General features: G+C 32.2%; 1 protein-coding gene across 1 annotated transcript; it reads left to right on the top strand.

The window, feature by feature from the left end:
- Nucleotides 1-9,852: 9,852 nt before the first annotated feature.
- On the top strand, nucleotides 9,853-17,985 carry LOC132735189 (G-protein coupled receptor 161-like). Its single transcript, XM_060722113.1, has 2 exons — nucleotides 9,853-10,416; nucleotides 15,836-17,985. Exons 1-2 carry the CDS (start codon nucleotides 10,179-10,181, stop codon nucleotides 17,461-17,463), a joined length of 1,866 nt encoding a protein of 621 aa, XP_060578096.1. The 5' UTR covers nucleotides 9,853-10,178; the 3' UTR covers nucleotides 17,464-17,985.
- Nucleotides 17,986-25,229: the final 7,244 nt, after the last annotated feature.

The following is a 25,229-nucleotide window of genomic DNA, read 5'->3' as shown; positions in this document are numbered from 1 at the left end:
TGTAAACAATATCTTTGTCACATGCTTTCGATGGTCTTTCAACGTGTAGAAATAAATAGTTTCGTAAGTCTTCGATTAAGATTTTACTCCAGAGATTTGTCTCATTGACAGAGTAATTCATCTTGTTCAAATATCGGCGTCTCGCGACACAGCAATCGGAATATGTTAGTCTTTATCGATAAGCTTCCTGAGGTTACCTGCGCAACGAAACCATATTTGATAGTATTTACCTGGAAACTTTTATCAGCAGACGACATTTGACACAGTGCCAGATTTCTCTGTCGGATTATTATATTTATAACAGTGAGTACTTCTTTTTTTCTTCTGTACATCACGCAATATCTAAAAGTTATCAATGTAAAGTATCAACATTTTCTTTATCTTTTCTTCATGGAATTAAATTTATTAGAATAGCAATGAATTCTGGGACAATCAAAACAAAAAAACGCTGTGTAATATATATAACTATATATATTTATCAGATTTTTAACATTTTATTTTAGGAATAAAATTTTATACTCATAGCTCAGTACTATAGTTGGTACAAGGGACGGATGCGAAAAAGTGATTTATTAATAGGAAGTTATTATCTTCCTACAATCGAATTAAAATTAATTCTGTATAAAAGAAACGCACGTTCGTCACAGTATAAAAATCAGATAACAAAACACAATGGTACATACAGTATGTCTTTATATTGAAAAAAAAGACTCTTTAACAATACTGAAATAATTTTGAAATTTTAAGTACTAATAGATTTAAATGCACATTAAACTTGTTTCATTAATCGTGTAAGATTATAGACAACCAAAATATATACTGACTGAAAAGACAACAGTGCAGCCCAAGATCAGACGGCACGTGTATGCTGACTATTCTTGGTCTGTACTGGTCGCCTGGGTAAATTCTGTTGTTGCTAGCCGGCTAATGAAACTCATCATCTTACTGATTGTCAGAACATAGTGTGACATATACCCAGACTTCTATCAAAGTTTAAAATATTCTATTGGTCTATTGGCAACAACAAGCTTCATTATTGCCGAGATATTGTCTCTGGAGCATCGCCGTCAAAAACTCATACGTATTGCAGACATGTCCAAATGTAAGCAGGCTGGGAGCGGGTTTATTGTTGTATACCGCTAATCTATTGGCAAGCAATTTGGAAGTTGAGAATGAAGAACGTATTGCCGAGAGTCAAGATTCCAAAAACTCTAAACGTTTGTCTTTTCGAAAAAAGTCCCGCCTACGTCTACCATCAGTTCCGGCACAGTATTTAATAATCCCCATTCTATTCGCAGTAATTCAAATGAAATATATATCTACTATGCCAGGGATAAAAGACCTTTTCGAGGCTTAAACGTATGGTTAATGCTTCTTCTGAGGTTCATTCGATCACTTCCGGCATTCCTGTCGTTCTTGTCGCTACGCCAATCAGCTGTTTCTAAGTCGCCAATAACATATTAATCACAATTAATGTTTTAACTATTTGTTTTTGTTGTTTATTAACTAATGCGTCATGTATCATATTTTTGATCAGGTTGTCCGTCGGGGAGGCTTTAAGGGGAAATTATTTTTCTATGACTTGCATATTTATATTATAAGATATAATAAAAACGCATATGTAAGAAGAAAGTGGTGCTAACAAAATGTGCTAAAAAGGCGAAAGAGAAGAAAAAATAAAGATAATAAAAATGTTGTGAAACATACAAATGTGTTATAATATATAACAAATATCAATACTTAGTGAGAAAAAAAAGAAAAACTGCGATAGAAAATCATATCTTTTTACAGCATATTATATTGAAGAAAATAACACTATAACACTTAAAGCACATTCAAGCAATATGACCTTTATCATTTATTTTGTTATATTATATATTGTATCCTTATATTTTACGGATTTATATTACACCTATATAACTGACAATTGCGTGGGTACTTAGTGACCGGATAACCTTAACATAATAACTTTTAGTGCAGTCTTTAGGGATTTCATTCTTCTGTTCGATATACCGTCATATAATTAAGCGACAACTTATTCCATGACAACGCAAATTTGCATTGTGATCGTATATACAAGGTAATTTTCAGTTTCATTTTAACTTGAATAGTTCTGCTCAGTGCCTCAATAATTCTAGAGCTGAATAAATTACACCTGTTGTCCATTATTGGAATTAAATGTCATCTATCAGCCTCAGGCGGCAATTAGTAAGTACGTGATTTATGTAATCAATCTATTTCAAATAATTCTAGATCTCAGAATTATTCTCAATACGGCTTTAGACTAGACTTATAAAAGGAGCTCTGTGATTGGTTAACTTTCAAATTTGAAATTATCGACTTAACCAATCAAATCAATGAGTAGTAATTGACATTCAATTTCAATTTTTATAAATCCGTACTTCCTGTATGGTTATTAGTTATAATTATGGAACCATAATCGCATTCATGTAATCAGTTATTTAAGGAGATAATGAGAACAATTTGTCTTTTATGGAAATTAATTCAGAGAGATATGACGTTTCATTTACAAAATAAATGATGAGATTTATAATGAAATAGTTTTTGCGAAAGTACATTCTACATTTTTAGCGCGTGCTCATTCAGAAAAAAGAAATAGAACTGCATTTTTTATTCTTCGTATTGGCCTATGTATTTTGAGTTATATAATTTTTACTTAATGAGAAGCTTAGTGGACTATTAGAATCGGATAAAAAGTATTGTTTGAAGGTAATATAGCTTAATCAAAACGTAAAGTATCACTGAGCACTTATTGGCACCACGGACTTTAATTGCTGAAGTTTATATAGAAATTGAGTTTTAACTTTATTGCCTGCTAGTGTATAATAAATAGCATATTGCGGTCTTAGTTGAACTGCTCTAATTAAAGGAACTCCACTTAGGTTTTTTGACATGACCGGACTGGAAATGTTTTGTCGAAAGAAATGTTCATTTAGATGTATGTCTAAAACTAAAAACTTGTGTGCTAAATTTCAGACCATTTGCTCATTCCGTTATTTCAGAATAATTATTTTAATTGTGAAAAAAGATCCAAATTTGAAAATCGTTGCAACGTTTTCGCTCAAATCGGGCTGAGAATGGCATAACCATATGGCCATTTCTTAACTTATTTGCGAGTGTATGTCTTAATTATTTTTTGTATATTTTTCTGTTTTTAGTGCTCCAGCTGATCTATGTTAGAAATTAAAATTTTATATTTTAGGCTTTTGAATTTAATTGGAGTTCCTCGAAAATTGCAAGATATTCAAAATATACATTTTGAGTTAACGACATATAATAATTGTGATAAATAAGGTATTTTAAGTGTTAAGTGAAAAACATGTACTGCTTGACAGTCCTTTTCACTAAGGTACAAATTCAATATCAGGGCTTTTTATCATTTGAGACTTAGAATTCGCTAAAATTATTTTGTCACAAAACAATGTAGTTTATGTTATCTTATTTTATAACAAAAACTGTTATAACTATTTACATTGTAGTTATCTGTTCATATTCATAGCACATACTCTTACTATGTAGCAGAGGTCTGGGGTGTTGATATATAACATGTATATACATATGTCTTGTATTTCAACATCTGCCTATAACTATAATAACAATAAAATTACGAATAGTATTCAACGCTCTATAAAATAACTTTTTTTTAACAAATAAGGATATTGAATCATGGCCTGTAAGTTAATCATATTCTATTTTTAGATAGAAGTTTATATTTAGAATCTTTATTAACATAAACAGCACTTCTAGCTATCATTTATGATCATTATTTCTTAAGATAAGATTGTGAGTCACAAATAAAGGTTGGCTGTTTATGGCTTCATATTCGAATTTTGAAAATTTAGTACCATATTTTCTATAATAGTTGTATAAATATACCAAAAACAACGGTCTTTATCTTCATACGAACACCGACAGATGTTCTATTTCTTACAACATATTTATTGATATAGTCACATATTCTTTGTGTTAAGGTACTTACCATGATAAAAATTAGATTCATGCAAGCATGTTCATTATCCTTTGTAACACCTCACCGATTATTCATAATCATCTCGGAAATAATACGGACTGAAAAAAAGTTTTACTGTGTAATGAAGTACTTTCATCTACAGTTTAAAGCGGCCTTAAGCTTTTATTTTTTGTTGGAAAAAAAAATCCTGTGGTGTTTGAAACTAATAAAAGTAATTTTATCTTCGAAAAGTGCATCATAGCTCTATTAAGTCTTTTCCACCTTCATTCTTTTGATTTGAGAATCATAATATGAAACGATTTACAAATAACATATTTAGTTGAAGGCCATTACTTATTTGTAATAATAGTATACTTGCTAATTATATACAGAAAAATACTGTGCTTTTCAATGACCAATGTATATATTCAAGCGTCCAAAGAAACATCTCCTTATTCGGCGACATGGCTACTCAGAGGTCATACTGTAACTCTAAAAGTCGTTTGGATATGAATATTTCGTGAATATTTCGTCCTATTCTGTTTCGTTTTTGTGCTTTCCCTGGGACAAAAAAAATTGGTCCCAGGTTTTCCTAAATTTAGGATGATTACGGTACATTGACCATGTGGAATTGACTCGGTTTTTATGACTTAAACAATCATAGATTAGTTAACTATGGTTTATATAATAATATACCTACATGTGACATTTAAAGAAATATATTTGAAATAAGGGAATGAAATGGATTATTTCCCATCGAAGTTTTTACCGTGGAATTTTAATACTACAGAAATAAACATGTTTGTAGCTTCTTATTTACTTTTTCTTTGCTATACTGTTTAATGCAAATAATCTGACCCATACCCGTTATACATTTGCTGTCACGAAGAATAAGTATGTTTAGATTTAACTGGACCCGAATTAAAGGAACATAGCCACATTTTGCCTCAGAAATCCATATTTTCTAACTCTTCAGAAATGTCAAATATCTGTTCAATAATATTATGATAATGGATTGAAAGCATGTTAGATGTGTAACAATGTAAGAAATAGCACTAAACATGTAGCCATGTGTCGTAAAGGTAGCAAAATGTAAACAAAGTAGTATTTTGACTTCCATACATGTCTTTGTCCCCGCGAGGGGTTTGACTTTAACAGAAGATAGATAGATGATACAAAATACTGATTGACTTTAGTTATACAAGTTGCCAACATAACAAAGTCAGCAAAAGAAAGTTTTTGTATATGGCAAATGAGTATGTTTTTGGAAACTGTAAAAAGATACCAAAACTAAAATGTTTTTGAGAAATAAGAATGATAGCATTTCTGAGGCATAATGGGCCTTTAACGAGGTTGAACAGACTGCATGGATGTGCAGGTGGCAAAGGCCAGTCACTTCCGGTTTTAGCAGGCAAAGGACTAAAAGCCTTCTAAACCAATAAATGACGTTCCGTGTCTCAAAATTTAATATCGTCTAACTAATTGCTATCATCTTTTTTTATATTACGAACTCGTACATTTCTTAATGTTGCTAGGCAACACAATTAGCTTTTTCAGTTTGTGTTAATCATCTTCATTGATGTAGAAACATTCATGTCTGTTTCATTAATGAACAGATTTGTCAACTTCGAGCAAAAAAATCTCAAATAGAAAAAGAAAGAAAAAACAATCGTGTCTTATTGTTTCTAATGTTGCAAGTAAAAAATGTTAAGACATCTTTATTTTCTAACATGAAGCTTAACTGTGAAATTTGTTTTCTGTTTAATATAATAGGTAAAAATGTAGAACCTTTATCTTGCAATTCGTTTTTTAAAGAACTCTCAGATCATACGGACAATTATTTGAGTGAACCATGGAATGAAACATCATTAGAAGGAAATGTCTGAGTGAACCACGGAATGAAATGTTGAACATAATTATAAGGAGATATCTGTTTAAATAATCATTTTAAAATTCGTAGGATTGGAATTGATCGGGAAAAATGAAATTCAATGAAATAACCTTACTGAGATAAGAATCACGCTTCCTACGTAAAACAGTAAGCTTTTTCATAATGTATATATGTAGGTGTCACATGCAATCGATGATTTTATTGCATCTTCTTTCTTTTCATCTTTTTTTCCGGACCAACAAGGCTTTTTTTCTAACCATCAACCTGCTTAGTTTTCCCATGCAGCTTTGCATTTTGAACAGTCAATTCAAAGTTTAAAGGATTTAAATATCAATATTAAAATACAGAAAATGAGTAATCAATAGAAATAGAGCCTGGCCAGTATAAACAAATATGGAGACTTACATTGCACTAAACTGGTGTCAAAGGTCAAATTCCTTTCGGTTCAAGCAGAGTAAGGGTTTGTTTCATCGTTCGTGGCGTCAGACATGACGTCGTAGCGTCGAAGCGTAGATCAATATTTTTATTAGCATGTTTGTTCAGATTTGCTACAAATCTATTTTGAAAACAGTTTTAAAAAAAACCTTGTTTATATAACAGTACAAAAACATTCTGTTCTTATTACCACTTCTTGCTAAAGTGTTTTTCTTTCATGTTTTTCTCTCTTTTTTCGCTGAAGCAATCATATTCTAACATTTACTTATTGTTTTGTTTTGTCACGATTCCAGCAATTCCTACCATTATTCTTATCCCCAGCAGGCATGTGACCTTTTCTATACGTTTCACATTAGTTTAATGGTTTTGAAAATTACTTACGGTGTCGCCATCGTTTTAATGTAACAAAATACTTTGCAATCGTTTTCATCTCTCATTACCTTCTCGTTCAAGTGGATTGTTTTTATGCAGGTATACAAAATATCAAAGATTGGAGTTATAACGATGTAAAACGGTGGCTATAAGTTTTAAATAGATGTAAATTGAGAGTCTCACGAGTAATTCAAGACTTTACAGAAAACATCCGTTTTGATGAAGTCTTTTTGCTGAAGGTAGACTTACTGCCAACCAATATCGTAATAAATCGGTCATTTCCGGAACGTTATTTTTCACAGTCTTCGGTATTCAATAATTTTTAACCGTTTATAACCGGTATTTAGTACATACCGATAAAGGATGAGTGATTGTAAATAATCAAATGCCCAAGATTTTGAGAAAAAAAAACGTTCCGGAAATAACCGATTTGCTACGATATTGGCAGATGTTAGAATTGTTTTGGCGGAGAAGTATTACAGTAAGACTACTGGTGGAAAATTGATTGAAATATCCGCATTAAAAGTTGTAACTTATACAGTGATTTTTTTCACGTCTGCGCTACAGATAAGAAAGAATAAAAATGTGCTATACTATAGATAAGCATAAAATTTTTTAAGGAAAATGAAGTTTTGATTAATATCAAACTCAATTATGGAAATAAACTTATAATGACAGTTTTGGATAATTTCAGTATCAAAAGCATTGTGATTAATGCAGAAATCAAATTCATTTTTTTCTCAATTCCATTGTTAATGTACCTTTCATATCAATAAAGCAATACTAAGCTTTGTAACTTGGACTTGTCGGTTAAATTTTGGGACTCATAGACTTTTAGCCCAGCGAGTCCTAGGACCCACACTGACGAATTTGTAAAAAAATATATAACTGCTTTTGTAGAGAACGGGTTAAGTAATAGTTAATTATTCAAATACAATGCTAATTCTTTTCTTACTGTTGTTGTTGTTGCTGCTGATTATGATGATGATGACTCTTCAGATCTCAGTTTCGATATAATTTTATGACTATCCTAATTTAGAAATAAATAGAAATGCCAGTGACAAAAAAGAAGCAAGTCAAGCTTTTTTTTTATCCCAGGGGTAAAATCCTTAATAAGCGATTTTAATATCAAAATGCCAAAAAATGGGACCATCAACAATAAATAGCCCAATCAGACTTCATGGATGTGCAAGCTGGCCTGGTTCTATACTGGTAGTCGGTTCCATCAGGTGTAGTGATAATATTACTTTATATATACATGTATATAGAGGATATTTGTTTGTTTTGCATGTAAGATTGAAATATAATTTCACTGAGTGAACACCAGATACAATATTTTCACGAGTGGCGTAGCCACGAGTGAAAATATAATAGCTGGTGTTCACGAATGAAATATATTTCAATCTTATATGTAAAACAAATAAATTTTCTTTTTATTTTATGCTTTTTAAGTGATTTTAAGTATTTTTTACTGATTTTGCCGCGTAACGTCGCGCATTTTCCTTTGTGACGTCATTATATCATGACGTCACATCATAAGTTTTGAAATATAGTTCTGTTAAATTTCTTTATTTAATGCTTTCCAGTGTTTTATTACAATATATCAGATGATTATATTCTGATAAACCACTAGTGAAATTTATAAAATATAATTTTCACTGTAGCCGGACTATATCTGAATACGGATGAAAAGAAAATCATAACCAAATGGAATAACAGGCAGAAATAAATGCCGTCATACGTAAATTTGCTTAATTAGGAAAAGAAAGTCAATGTCATCATACATCATGTTAAAAATTTAACAAAATTAGAGAAATTTAACAGAACTATATTTCAAAACTTATGATGTGATGTCATGATATCATGACGTCACAAAGGAGAATGCGCGACGTTACGCGTCAAAATCAGTAAAAAAATACTTAAAATCACTTAAAAAGCATAAAATAAACAGAAAATTTATTTGTTTTACATATAAGATTGAAATATATTTCATTCGTGAACACCAGCTATTATATTTTCACTCGTGGCTACGCCACTCGTGAAAATATTGCATCTGGTGTTCACTCAGTGAAATTATATTTCAATCTTACATGCAAAACAAACAAATATCCTCTACCTAATTTTGTTAAATTTTAACATGATAAATGACGACATTGACTTTCTTTTCCTAAATAAGCAAATTTACGTATGACAGAATTTATTTCTGTCTGTTATTCCATTTGGTTATGATTTTCTTTTCATCCGCATTTAGATATAGTCCGGCTACAGTGAAAATTATATTTTATAAATTTCACTAGTGGTTTATCAGAATATAATCATCTGATATATTGTAATAAAACACTGGAAAGCATGAAATAAATATGTATATTTTTAATATATCAACAATATTGCGTTTGGTTTACCCCTTAACCTGCTGTCTTTGTAATGTGTTCTAGTGCTGCTGATTTGGTCCCCGATCATAACCAGGAAGTTTCATATACCAAAATGTTCGGTTGGGTCCCTAGATTACGAAATTGGATATCATTTGCCCCGAAATTGCTGGGGGTGATAAATCCAAAATGGCGTCCAAGTTGGCTGCCAAAAATATGAAATTATATTTTATTTTATATTACTTAAACGTATTAGTTTATTCCTATTTTTCATTCTTGTATCAATTGTGTTCCTAAAATACGGTTATGATAGATTCCATCTATTTTAATGTAATGATATTTTTTATGATAAAAACAGAAAATTAGCACTGCTTTGTATTCCGAACAGCACATTTTTCGGTATCAAAATCTTAAAATTGAGCCACCTACAATATAATACCTGGCTAGACTGTACAAATGTAGGCTGGCCTGGCTTTATACTGATGGTAAATGCTAACCTTTCCTGGTTCTAGCACAATAAGGTACATCTCGTTACAGCAGAGCTTTGGGACAAACCCATAGGGAAAAAATGTTTGAATTTATTAAACTGTACACCTACTGTAAAGTACTTCATAGTAATAAAGTCTTACAGTAACTTAAGCTGCTGTATTACCATAACATTGTGATATAAACTGAAGTTTTCTGAAAAATCATTGCCTAGGTAACCGCAGTATGACATTAACATAGAAGCTGATAGCTATTAAAGAAAGACTTGTTGGGTGTTTTTTTATCTTCGTAAGAATATAATATACCTTTATATATAATTTCAGAAAATCGATTTTACTTCCTTTGAAAGCAGAGAGTTTGGACAAATTTCAAGACAGAAAGGATCTGGATAAGCAACCTTTACCAAACAACTTGTAAAAAAATAGCCATGCAAAGAACATTATACGAGTATATATAGATAGTCTTATTACTAGAATATCTTTGAGAAAAACAATTTAGTCGAAAATAATTGTATAGTGAAAGTTGGGTAAAAATTTATATGGTGAAATCTAAAACTATCAAAATATGATAACTGACATTATTAACGTTTAGAAACTTGAAGATGGCCTTAGAAAAGATGAACTTATCAAAACATTTAAAGACTTAAACATATATAATGACGCCAGCGATTAATTCTAATATGACGTCAGTGTGCAATGACACCAATGGAATATGCTCTACGGAGAAGACGGAAAATACCGAAGTATGGCGAACTCTTATGGCGGTTTATTTGGGCGCCATTTTGTTTATATCGTTAGCGTTTAATGGAACTTTATGTCTGATGTTCTACAAAAAGTCACATTTGTTGAGTGTCTCCAACTGTTTCGTCTTGAATTTGATATGCTGCCAACTTTGTAAGTATTTTTATCCTTGTATACCTCGATTTTGCAACCAATTAAAACGATTTTCAATGAAAAGTTTATATTTCTCTCCATGATTGACAAAAACAAAAGAGTGGCATGACATAAGTAGGCGATAGATTCTTGATTGTATATCATTTAGAATTCATTCATTACGCCCGATTGCTATACGCCTTTTACTATTCTTTTTTGTAGAGTTCATTTCCGAGCATCTATTCTATTTCTAGAATATTACTGGAGCCTTGACATTAAAAAGTGCAAATTTCATATAATTTGTACTTAAACGGCATTATTCTGTTAAAGAGATCACAGAAACATTCACATGTAAGATAATTCCATATTAAGCTTTTTCAGAAATTTCAGATGTTTGATATATTGTTTCATTTTCCGTGCAGGCACGAACTAATCTGTGTTCATTAATTCGTGTTGAAAAGCAATTTTACCCACTGTCATAGACACCACTAACGAGAATTATCAGTTTCAAAAATAATTATGCGTTCGATCGGAAATACTTTGAAATAACTTACGTTCTTTCAATGTACTGACGTTATAGAATATACATCGCGCTAATTATCAAATGATACTTGCATTCCCTTTATTTAACGCCTGATTATGCATATCAAGGAAAATCTTGTCATAAAATAGGCATTTAATTCTAGAGCATAATTGCTACTAAATACCGTTTTAATATTCCTGAAAAGGGCAAAAAAGCAATTTCCATATAAGATGGTCACCAATAAAGATTAGTCAATATTAAACGCCGGCTCAGTACATGTGACCGTTTGATTATCAAACTAGACAAACTGTTCAATTTTTCTTTCGTAATTACTGCATTGCGTGTTTCGCCGTTTCTTTCTTTTGACAACGTATAGCAGTAAACCACGTGGTTTCTTGTAAAGTGACTGTGTTTTTTATGTGCTAATTATCATTTGCACGTCATCTTATAATTGCGTCAAATTAGTTAGTTTATTTATAGGTTTATCTTGATATAATTTGTATTTACTCGAGGTTTTTTACAGATTAATGGCTTTTTTTTCGGAATAAACCATTTAATAAAACTTTGATATAATGAAGTCACTTTTAACAAAAAAGTGTTATAAATGGTTTTTAGCACAAACGTACCTAAACGTTGTTTTTTTACTTCCCATAATGTCTGAAAAGTAATTGTTGACGAATTTTACTTCTCATAATGTCTAAATAGAAAAGTAATTGTTGGCGAATTTTACTTCTAATAATGCCTGAATAGAAAAGTAATTGTTGACGAATTTTACTTCTAATAATGCCTGAATAGAAAAGTAATTGTTGAAACATTTTACTTCTCAAAGTGGCATAACAAACCTGAATAATGAAATGTAATTGTTAAATGTAACATATTTCACTACCGCTGTTTTGACGATGATCATAATTCTCAAGTAACAGTTGTAAAACCTCCTATGTCCTTACCATATCAAATACCCTTAATCTAAGTGTTTAATATTCGATTGCAATGTAAATACGAGGCATGCCGTCTACTATTTGATATGATTATTTGATATTTGCATATTTGGTCAAACAAAGATGGAATCTGAGTCATATTTCGATATGTAATTTATTTTACAACATGAGTACCTTTTTTTTGGCTTGGTTGTGTGATGAAAACCTTGGAGTTAAACTGATCTATTCCAGTATCTAGCAAAGTCTGGGTCAGAGGTTATAAGAAATGTTCTAATCTCGTGTATACATCTGATTGGTTATAATCCAGCACAGTATATGTATACACTAACATATAAAAAACCTACACTTCGAGGATCCTACATTTCGAAGCAGAGCTAGAAAGAAGTTGGTTTTTCAACCTCGAGGCATGGTGCCATATCGAGAGACATGGCTGTATTAATAATATAGGATAAAGACCCAAAAGCTAAACCAAGATCCCTAAGACCATGATTACTTGAACTATCATTATATTGACTGCTTACTGCTTATTATCAATACTCCTTGACATAAATATCACCAAATAAACCTATCTCACATACATATAACATTAAGTTCACTTAATGCTCCAAAATTCTTCATTTTCATGTTTAAATGTTGAATTCTGCTTAAGTCGGCGCTTGGGGCATGCACGGTAGTTTGCACTTGACAGTACCGTCCATGAACAGGGTCAATCGAACCGAGCCTGCACCATTTTCAATTTTGCTTTTTTGAACCTTCTTAAGGGATTCTTATTTTCTCTATTAGATCCACTTTAACGCTAGACTTTTAAGTCATATATTATTCATACAACATTTTCAGTGACCGGACTTTTTTCTATAAGTCCTAAATACTAAACCATACAGGTAGCTGTTTAACCCAGTCATTAATTACCTTTGTACGTTTCATTAAGCATAATATTTTACTTTATATAATGATGAAGATATCGGGATTATTTATTTTCATTTATAGAAAGAAATGAGCCGCGTCACGACAAAACCAACATAGTGCGTTTGCGACCATCGCATGGATCCAGACCAGCCTGCACATCCGCGCAGTCTGATCAGGATCCATGCTGTTCCCTATCAGTTTCTCTACTTGTTAAAGGGTTGGTAAGCGAACAGCATGGATCCTGATCAGACTGCGCGGATGCGCAGGCTGGTCTGGATCCATGCTGGTCGCAAACGCACTATGTTGGTTTTGTCGGGACGCGGCTCAAATTTATTCATTGTTTTCAAAATGGCTCCTAATGGTTTTCAAAAAAGATATTCGGTTAATGTGAATTTCATGTTTTTTTTTATCTAGAAAATTACAAATCAAGAGCTCTTGTTCGACATTTAAATGATCATAACTTGGTCTGTAGGTCAAATAAGCTATTATCTTTTGATAATGTTTTATCGCTAAACATTAGCAAATTGGTTAGAGGTTAAATAGCATGTTACATGAAGAAATAATCAGAATAAAGTCATCAGCGTGTTGTAGTCGACATAATGGCTTGTGTATGCAACCAGTACAGAGCAGCAGTTACTTCCCCTGCGGGCTGTATATCCGGGCTCTATTTTGTTGCATGCTTACTTGAAATAAGGACGAACTATTCCCAAACAAGACCTGAACACGCAGTTTTATCTCTTAGAATATTTCTGTTATAATATTTTATTACCATGCAAAGGTTAAGCAACATAAATGTGTCCATATATCCAAAGGAGAACAATCGTAATGCAAAGCAAAACATTTTGAATTATGCTAAAATTTTACCGTGTTTATTATTCGTATTGTTCATTTTCTTTAATTTCAAAACACCTAGTCTTGTAATAAAATATATTTTTATGTGTGTATAATTAATACTTATTCCCTTGTCTAGTATATACTAATTATAAACTTATTTAAGACAAACCATATAGTTCGCCAAAGGAGAAGAATTCTATAAGACTTGTCTTTCATTCTCATCCTTTTCCATTGTGAAAAATGTTTTGTTTGTTATATATTTGTATGTACATTATATATACTTTCGGGAATAAATATGTTTAAACCAATAAAATAGTTATAATAATAACAACGTAAGTTATCCATTACCTTTCGTATAGTCTTATAATCATAATCATATTGTTCTATTTTATCCATTTTAGAAACATATTATCAATAAAAATGGTTGTAGATTTCAAAATATCAATAAGGTGTCTTGTAATGTGATATGAAACCTGTGAAAGAATTTTTGAAGAAACTTAAATAATGTTATTATAAAATTGATATTGTTACGATTTAAAATCAAAATGTGAAACAAATAATTTAAGGAAAGGTCTTGATGAACCACGTAATGAGTTTCTGTTTGACGCAGTCCAAAAAATAATTCGTTTCATACTACTTGATTAGCCCTGACATTATAAAAACAACAGCATTTATAATTCGGTTTTGGTAACAGTTTAATGTATAAATGTTGTTCCGTTTTTTAATATTTTAAGCCAAATATTTAAGACTTATATATGGTGCTATTATTATGCTGTGTTTTTTATACCTAATTCTCCATAATTTTACGAAATACTTTTGATTGTGGGCCCTTTCTTTGCAATGATCAAATGTATGTTCCTATAGTTTTCGCTTCCATGGAACCCACACCCCACATCCGTAATTCAAAATTTATATCATTAACTTGTAAAAAAAGTCCAGAATATGTGAAACTGAAACATTTGATAACTTTTGCTTTCAAGCAAAAAGTTAGTGTTGCCCTGAGAGTGACTAGGAAGTTTTGGGGAGTGACACCCCCTCCACCCCGAGCCGCTCTGTAATGGTTACATTGACCTTCTAACACAGTCCAAGCATACGAATAAATCAGCAAAGCAAATACCCGTGTTTGATTAGACTAAATTCTGTTCTATTTTGTGCTAAAATCAAACGAATGAGTGTAGGAAATAACGCCTGCTATTTGCAGAACACTGAAGGCTTTGTTTACAACTTGATAAAACTAACGAGAACTATATAAAGTCCTTGATTTCAGTCACATTTTCAATAATTCGAAAGATTATTTATCACATATTTGTTGCATTTCTTTAACAGTGTAAGATTGCGAATCACTTAAATATGCGTGAAAGGCTAAAAAATGCATTTTCGTGTCGACATATATTCTACATACTGTGTAACTTTTTCATATTGCATTTTTGTCAAATGTGACCAAAGATCATTTGACAGTCTAGAGCGATCAATTGAATCAAAATATGTACAAGGTTGTCCTTTGTGCGTTGAATGATCAAATTTACTTTTTAAGTTAGATTAAACTTGCTACCATTGTTCAAATAGAAAACACATGCATTAATGGACATTGTAATATAGAATATATAAAAGTGTTTAAATAACTTGATGAGACAAGTATATTAATTAATATGCATTAACTCAACGAAGTTCTTCTAAAAATATTTTGACACACCTTGTGTTTTTTGTTGTTTTTGTGTGTGTGGAGAAGGATATATTGTTACTTACATTTGTTTCGTATGATTCAAATTTTAATTGTGCTTAAGCTTAGTTTATATGCTCTCAGAACTTAGTGGACATTAAATGTACATGCAGTCAGTATAGATGCTGGTCACTCTCCTTTTGGTGAATTGTAACCAATTAGTTTTGTTGAAATAACTTAAAATTAACAAGGAACGGTATAAAACCGAACAAGTACATTGCACATAACCAGGGAGTTCAGGTTAAAGTTTTTTTATTTCATTACTCATTTAGTTGCATTGTTCATAAATGATTGACCTTGATGATTACAATATATTGAAAACTAAAAAAATGTAAGGAATCTTATGACATTTGGTAAAAATGTGCAAATACGCCCACCAGGTTAAAAATGAAAATTTTACAAATACAAGTAGAACAATCAATAACAAATAACAAATTATGCCTTAAATTTCATTACATCAGTTAGACCTACAAACTATGCATATTGTACGAGTATAACATAACTTAATTTATATTTCAGTAACGTCTTTGCTGGTTCTACCATTTAGTCTTTTTGCTGTGGTGTCACAAGACTGGATCTACAGTGGACACTGGTGTGAGATACAGGGTTTCTTCTTTACTACAGTGGTCGTTGCCCAGCAACTTGCTCTTCTTATCATCTCCATTGACCGTAACTACGCCATCATGAACTCTTTGCGTTACCCGAACATTTTCACACAGACGCTTTGTTCAATTTTAATCGCAATCTCATGGACGCTTGCTGTCATTATTAGTATTCCGCCATTACTAAGTTCCGGAATGGGAAACTATAGTTTTCATCGAAGCCAGTTTCTTTGTGGCATTGATTGGGCTACGGATGTTACATTTCTAGTCGTTTTTAGCATGGTGACGTTCGCGATACCGGTTCTCATTCAAAGTTTTTGCTATGTAAAGATCTTCATTGCCGCTGTAGGACATTCCAAAAGAACTTCTAAAGTAAACCCTTTGCCATGCAGACCTTCTCGCACTACTAGTGAAATGCGGAGTGATTCAAGCGCTGGAAGTAGTGAAATCACCGAAGAAATTTACCGTAGTTCAGCTGAATGCAAAGCTGTTAGGACTATTTTGATAATTGCTCTGGCATATAGTGTATGCTGGTTGCCCTATTTCCTGGACTCATTTCTAACTTTAAGGCAAAACAAAACGAATCCAAACTTCAGTGCTGCCGCAATATGTTGCCTTTTTTCGAGCAGCATTTTAAACCCAATGATTTACGCCTACATGAATAGAGTTACACGCCGTGAAATCGGGAGATTTGTTTGTGGGAACTCTGGCATGACAGATCCGGAAGATGCAGGTTCAACTAGCATGAGTGCGTATTCGTCTGTTTGGGGTCATAACAGAGTTAGATCAAAAAGTAACGGCGCAGTACCAAATGAAATGGATACAATTGCTGAAGAAGGGGAAGTTGATGAAAGTGTATTTTGTCAATCTCATTCTCGAGCGAATCGTGTGGACATTTTATCACATAACTCCAGGATGCCTCCAGAATCTCAAAGCAAAGATCATGTACAATTGAAGGAAAAAATAACGTTCACTGGTAGCAACTGTGTTATTGAAAGAGAAGAAAATCATGAAACTGAATATAACATTCCACGCATTGCTGTAACAGATGCATCGGGAAGTGACTTAGAAATAAAAGGAAAATACCCCAGAGATTCTTCTTGGAAAAGAGTCAAAACTGAGTTGCGTAAGTCATCGAAATCAAACGAGTCGTACTTTTCAAAAGAAAAGAGACGCAAAAGAAGAGATTGTGGCTCATTTCTGTATTTTAATAATTGCGACGATCAACCAGGAACAAAAACCTCTAGGAATCGAGAAAAACGACGACCTCAAAGGTTTTCAGTTGATCACGTGCAAAACATTTCCGTTGGAAAATTCCCAAGCTACATGAAGTTTCGTTTGTCTTTAAATGATACTGAACTACATAATGTAGATAAATTCATGGTAGAGTCAAAGATCAAACTTGAAAATTCAGCTTGTAGTAATAACTGTGCAAAAGATATTATGATAATGCCAAAGAAAAAATCTAATCGATCAACGACAACTGAATTACAATCAACTTCTAAATCAGATAACTCTGGGAGACTAAACAATACAGTAAACTAGTAAGTAACAACAAAGCACTAATGGAAGCTGGTGATAATATAACTACAAGTTATGAAAATGGGCTTGGAACTGAAACTTGCTCAGCACAAGTTGAAATGTTCCAAACAAAAGTTACACATTTACGACCAAATTCGGCTCCAGCGAAACTATCCAAAACACAGACTAACAAAAGAGATGTTGTTATTCCACGATGTACACAATCAAGTTCACATCTTTCAAAGATGTCTGAGCAGGTTGGTGACTCAAAAGAAGAAAAAGAGTAAATGAAAACAATACGATGATTAACTCAAAATTTTGACTTTCAACACTTGACACACCAAATATCTTCAATGGACTCGTCCATCTTAATCATTTTTAAGGAAACACTTTCATGAATAGTGAACACGGATGTGCCGGCTGACGTGGTCTGCACTATATGCATGGGTAAATTCTGTAGGCTGCCACCATCGGGATATGGTTAAAACTAGTTTGATCTTGAAAGTGTCATCAACATCGAATAGAGGAGTCTGGAATATTTATTACGTCATTTCCTGTGATATAATGACGTTGTTTAAAACACACATTTCATTTGTTTGTTTTATTTTTTTCTCATTTACTGATTACTGATTAACTGAGCTATGACTTTGAAATAAAATCTTGAAATCTTTTAACTAATGATGTACCAGTCATTTGTAATCACAGCCGTCTCATACCCGAGGAAAAGCGATACTCAAAGCTATTATGATGTTTAAAATAATGAATAATCAGGCGCCTTCCTATTTATTGAATAATTTCATTTTATCGTCAGATGTTCATACTCGCATTTTGCGTTCATCATCTGATTTTCAACTTTATACCCCTAGACCAAATTCTGAACAATTTCGTAAGTCTTTTGTTTATTCTGGATCTTGTATTTGGAACGGCCTTCCTGATTATATTAAATCTGCTACATCTGTTAACCATTTTAAAACCTTATACTTGAGGTTTTATCACGCATTGATGTATACAATTTGATAATCTCCTGTATGTTTTTACATTTATGTATTTTAATAGTTTGAATATGTTAAATTTATATTGTTCCTTGTTGAGGGCCTCATGGAAGATTGATATGTTTATTCAAATGAGTTCTCTCGTTAAATAAAGTCTTTATTATTATTATTATTATTATTATTATACTTTCGAATATTCAAATTCTGGTAAAGGCCCGTTCTTCAAGTACATTCATGTGATTAAAAACCCGCTAAAAGCCCCGCTGCTGCGATTAAGACTTATCGCCGTCAATTTTAGAGTCAAAATAAAACTTCACTCCTTTCTGTCATGAGCAGGTTAGTTTCCATGCCTAATTAAAGTTTAATAGAATTACAGCAGTATATAATCAATGTCACAATTTGATTCGGTCTGTTCATAAGAAACAGTGAAAAACACCCCTTAGTTTAAGCTCAAACAGGTGAGGTGGTTTTGATCCATGGTGTTGCTTTAAAGTTTGAAACACCAGTGGTTAGCAGAACAGAACAGAACATATTTTTATTAACGTATACAATACATGTATCTTGTTAATACAACATCAAATTAAATACATACAATGATAATGATAAGCCAAAATGTTAGCCAAAATCATCATTCAAGTTTCGGTGCCATACGACCTTAATTGTGTTGGTGCACCGTAAAACTAAACAAAACAAACAAAAGTGAAAAGCACATGACATCTCTCCAGCCGGAATCTCCAAATGTTATTTATAACATGCAAAAAATCATTTTCTTTAATCATGCAATAAAACAATGTTGGAACCAATTTGGAACGGTCAACAGAACTTGAGTATGCACGCATACGCTCACAGGCATGATGTTAATGTGCATGAATTGTATCTATCTGAAATTGTTTTAAGGCCATGCCCTCTTACAAATCATATAAACTCGTGTTTTAAAAGATTTCTCTTGCATAGATTTCAAATATACGAGAAACTGTCTCTACAAAATGATTTTATAATCGCCTTTTCCTTTTATAGGCATTTGTCATTCAGCCTACATACTTTCAGATATTAATAGGCAAGTGACATTAAATCACTTTCCTTTCAATAGTTTAGATATAATTCAACAAGACAGTTTCCTTTAAACATTTCTTAGTACAAGCTTTTAAAATATATTAATAGGCATACATTGTACATGTATACGTCTTTCAGTCTATAATCAAGTATTTCATCTAGGTAATTAAGAGAACTTCCAATTTGAAATCTGTTGCCATTAAATCAATTTATAAAATACTATATTTGAGCATGACAAAACCAACATAATATGTTTGCGACCAGCATAGATCCAGACAGTCCTGCGCATCCGCGCAGTCTGATCAGGATCCATGCTAGCGCTGTTCTCTTACGAACCCTATTACAAGTACAGAAACTGATAGCGAACAGCATGAATCCTGATCAGACTGCTAGGATGCGCAGGCTGGTCTGGATCCATGCTGGTCGCAAACGCATTATGTTGGTTTTGTCATGGTGTGACTCATTTATAAATAAATGTACATCAAAAGGTCGGTTAAAAGTGTTTATATAGGAAAACATGTACATTTGTGTTTTTAAAAAAATAAAATGAGTCATTTGAAACGTTCATTGGAGTATGTCGTTTTCACTGAGAATGTATCGTGAAGTTCATATCTCTAACTGTATCAAAATGTTACACGCGAGGTTTTACGCTCTCGAAAAAATGGCTGCGAAGGAATGATCATCTGTGCACTGCAAACGTTTAGAAGAGCCAAATAAAAAGCTACCTAGACGAATGTCTGGTTAGATCTACGCAGATGAGTTGTTGAATATAAAGGGGAAGCGTTACGACACAAAAATTCCAGTACGTCCGTCGTTCTATAATGTGACAGGACGGGTAAGCTTCAATCAATGTCGTAATGTGCCAGGAATCCGACACCGTGTGTCTTATTTATATATATGTAGACAGTGTTGCTCGTAATGGTGTATCATAATGCTTTCTACATTTAATTATTTTATCCCGATTAAACGATATATAAACTTTTAATAAGCAAATGACCAACGATAAAACATAAAATTTGAGCATAAACGTAGGGGCAGGACGTGAAGTGGTTGCACACTTGGTTCAAGCGAGCGAATTGGTTGCAAACTTGACAAAATGGCAAATATGGCGTGATTTTTGGAAACGGGTGAACGAATTTTTGCCAGGCAAGTGGGTTTCTTTGTTATTTTAAAGTTCATTAGTATGTCTATTCCATAATTCAATATATATGCCACACTCGGTTAAAGGTTTCAGCATCCTAGATTCTGTTTTAACGAAGTTCTTGAAGATATAAATTGATCATGTAGATATTTTGAAATTTGACATGTGACTGTTTTGGTCGGTTTTTCTTCTAATTTATTCGAATTTGTAAGTTTTAAACTGCATTTAACAATAACAAAATATGTTTCTGTCAATGCTTTACAAATGGTTTAGTTCGCAAGTCCGAAGATAACGTTCAATACACAAAAATATCTTGTTCAAGCACATTTTGGTTGCAGACTTATACTTCAAGCATTTTTGGTTGCAAACTTTTGTGTCAATAATGTGGCATGCATATTTTTAGCGAGGAATAAATTATCTTTTTTTTTCTTTAAATAATTAGCAATATTAGGCAATTATACCCGTTCATCTAATAAGAAATATGTATACAAATTGTGCATGCGTGCAGATATATCCTAACACAGGGTCTTTCAAATAGATATAAAACACAATATGCTAAATTGAAGTATAGTTGTGTTTATCTTCATCATTTTTTCTCCTCGATATACTTCGATCTTTTCTTTTTACATTTTTTTTTATTTTGGCATGACTAACTGTAAAGGAAAAAAAGAAAAAATAGCAACAAACAGCTTTTATGATTGTTCTTTTTTGAGATTTGAAATAAATTTGATAATATAGTAGATAAAAACTATATTAACATTGACACAAGGGCATTATTCACATGTTTCTTTAAATTGTTCCTTATTATTGACAAATCAAAACATTTTCCAAATTCCCTAACTCGAACAATGACTTTAAGTTGTTTTGTCACGTATCAGTTAATGTGAATAACCAATCGTATATCATTTATATTATGATCTAATAATCGAAATCATCTTTAGAATACCAATTGACATAAATTATGATGTACATCAAATCCGAAATACTGTAATCAAGCATTTTTAACTTTTGGTTTGTAAAAATATTGTTAGTACATTTACATACTTTATGTCTAAAGCAACTGCTGATCAACACACAAATTAACATTTCTTGTGGTTTTGATAAACTTTGGAAATTTTTCCGAGTAACATCGTATGTGTGCACATGTCCTTATGTTCATGATGAAAATAATTCACTTACATACTCGTACAACAGTACTCTCACATACGTTTGTTTTGTATGTAGTTTTCATTTGCATTTTGATGACATATTTTAAGATTGAAGTATCAATAAATATTTTTAAATGCTATTATTTTGTTTGCAGGCTTTTACTGATGATTATAGTATTGAACTGAGAACCATGTAATTTGAAACATAAAATGCATAATTGTTGTAAAAGAAGACAGTATAAATAACATTTATAACAAAAACAAGTAACAGAACGTAAATGTCAATATAATTGCCATTGAAAATAGGTTAATAAATATAACCTTCTTTCACTCCTTTTGCAAAATTTAACTATGGATTTCAATAGAGTAAGAATAAGTTTGCAACCAAAAATGCTTGAAGTATAAGTCTGCAACCAAAATGTGCTTGAACAAGATATTTTTGAGAATTAAACGTTATCTTCGGACTTGCGAACTTAACCATTTGTAAAGCATTGACAGAAAGTTAAATGCAGTTTAAAACTTACAAATTCGAATAAATTAGGAGAAAAACCGACCAGAACAGTCACATGTCAAATTTCAAAATATCTACATGATCAATTTATATCTTCAATAACTTCGTCAAAACAAATCAAGGATGCTGAAACCTTTAACCGAGTGTGGCATATATATTGCATTATGGAACAGACATCCCAATGAACTTCAAAATAACAAAGAAACCCACTTGCCTGGCAAAAATTCGTTCACCCGTTTTAAAAAAATCACGCCATATTTGCCATTTTGTCAAGTTGCAACCAATTCGCTCGCTTGAACCAAGTGTGCAACCACTTCACGTCCTGCCCCTTGTATATAAGACATTAAAGGCATCTGACCCGTTACCAAATCTAACTAAAATAAAACAGCACACGTGTGCCCTCGCTTTACTTTATAAAAGGCGACTGTTTAAGTTTTTGAAACCAAAACTATGTCCACACAGCACTATCAAAATCATCTCAAAAGAAAAATGCAAACTTTAAAAGATAAATTTCTTCAAAACGAACTTGTTTCCTAGTTCTAAAAGTCAACAAATGGATATGTTGAAAAAAATAAGGTGTTTTATGACAGTTCAATGCAACAGTTCTTACAACGATGCGTTTTGTCCAAATGAGAAACAGTTCCCCTTTAGTTGGAAACAACGTAACAATAGGCTATGCACTGTATCTACGAAGGGAGTCAACGTTAGGACTTAACTTTGAATCATTTAGTAATAATTCCGTGCATGCGCATTATTTAGGAAAAACAAATATATTTCTTTCATACAGGCACTTCGGATTTACATGAATTCTTTTTTCAGAGCAAACAATTGTAAACTAGAGGCAGCAGAGACATAGCTTTATATACTTGCACCTTAGGTGAATGAGCTTGTTCCAAAGATATTCCCTGACAACATAATCAAATGCTAAAAGGCCCATTAAGTCTCCAAATATACATGTATGTTTATTTCTAAAAAAAAATTAATTTTGTCATCGTGTTACAGTTTTTAAAGGGTTACTCATTGGCCATATAGATTATATTTCGCAATAGGTATTATAATTATAAATCAGTGTTTTGTATGGAAGCCAACGTTCTACTCCGTTTACGTTTTCCTACTTTTTCGAAACATATGTGCACGTTCAGCGCTACTTTCTTCACCTGTTTAAAATCTAACATACTCTAAATCTGTTATTATTTACTACATCGATGATTGACCATTCTGAAGCATAATGTGCCTTTTAACAGTACTGTACTCAACAAACAAAAATCTAACAAATAAAAACACATAAACATGTTTTTCTTTATATAAAAAATCAATAAGCAACAAGTATAGATCTGCAGATTAATTATTCTTTATTGGTTTAATTTCTTGCTTTGCTTCAGTTTCTGATGTGACTTTATGTATGACTATATTTTATTTTTTCGTATAGACACACATAAAAGGTGTATTGACGTTTCCCTAGCTGGAGGACTCAATTGTATTATAATTGATTGAGTAACAGGCTTTTGTCTACGATATTTTGGGACAACCCTCGTATATCTACTGCTGAATTATAAAATATCAATATTTTCTTCTTAAACTCTTTTAAGAATAAAGTATAGATTGCTTTATGAAAGTGATTCGTAATTATGTTGCTATTATTTTTTTAAATCATGCACTTATGGATCCCTTCAGCACATATTGAGCTCAAATGCAATTTTGAGCAGTGATTCTTTCGATTTTAGCCAAATCTCAATAAATGTTTTAATCAGGATTTTATCGAATGTTAAGCATCGGTGTGTGGTGAGATTTCGTAAAATATCTGTATAGTGACATTTTCTGCATACGCATTGAATGTTTTGGCCACACCAAAACCCACGACGGAAAGAATATCTCGATGAAGACTGCATAGAATTCAAATACAAAAAATGGATAATATCGAGGAAATTAAGGAGGGAAGAATCACATTTCGATTTTCTTAAAAAAGGTTTGAATTTTAAATAACTGTTTAAAAAGTTTAAAACTTACTTAGCGATTGGCCTAATTTCACAGTCACATTTGGTGTTATGCTTCACATCTGGAGCAGCGGAAATTAACATATACTTTTACCGGTGCTCATTTTTGAGATCCATTGGTATATAAATGTTACCAGACAAGATTTAACAAGAGTACCGCATGCGGTGTTACCGCTCGTCTGTTAACCATTTCGTATAAATATTCAAGTTAAAAAGTAATGCCCCTTGTCCCAACAATGTATTTTCATGATATTAACGTATTCCAATTTTCATGTTGATAACTTTCATAGTTTTGAAATTTTTCTACTTAATAAGTAATTTTGACAAAAATTGTCAGTTAAAATGGGAAATTACTCAGAAAATATACCTTTAATTAAGAACAATGACCCTTGTCTATATAACAACTGTCATGATATACAAGTATTCCAAGTTTCATATTAATACCTTTCATCAGGGTCTTTCAAATTCTATTTGAAAGACCCTGCTTTCATAGTTGTACACTCATTTTAGCGAATAAGCAATCTTGACAAAAAAAGATAAAAATTAAGGGGCATAACTCCGAACATATAGCTTTCAGAAGTATGCCCCTTGTCGTACATCTGCACCAGGTATTCTATGTTTCGTGTTGAAACCTTGTTTGAATTATTGCTATGTTTGGTTTATACAGAAATTATTTTAGTTCGATTGTGTAGAAAGCTATAAGCTTATAGACACACTTTCGAATCTGTTCCTGCATGGAACCAACCAGTACTGAGCAATGAGTGTAAAGTTTCTTGCTCAAGGAAACAACGACTTGCCCCTGAAGGGGTTTGAACCCATGCGGCTAGCGATCATTAGATTACTAGTCCGATGCGTTAACCACTCGATCATGCCGCCACTTATTGCTACGTTTTAGTTTTTGCACGACGATCGACGATCATAATAGTTTCGACTTTTTCTCCGAAACAGACG

This window comes from Ruditapes philippinarum, unplaced genomic scaffold, assembly GCF_026571515.1.
Source record: "Ruditapes philippinarum isolate M1 unplaced genomic scaffold, ASM2657151v2 ctg1516_1_1_1_1, whole genome shotgun sequence".
In the NCBI taxonomy this organism is placed as follows: Eukaryota; Metazoa; Mollusca; class Bivalvia; order Venerida; family Veneridae; genus Ruditapes; species Ruditapes philippinarum.
This window is presented reverse-complemented; position numbering and strand designations above follow the sequence as displayed.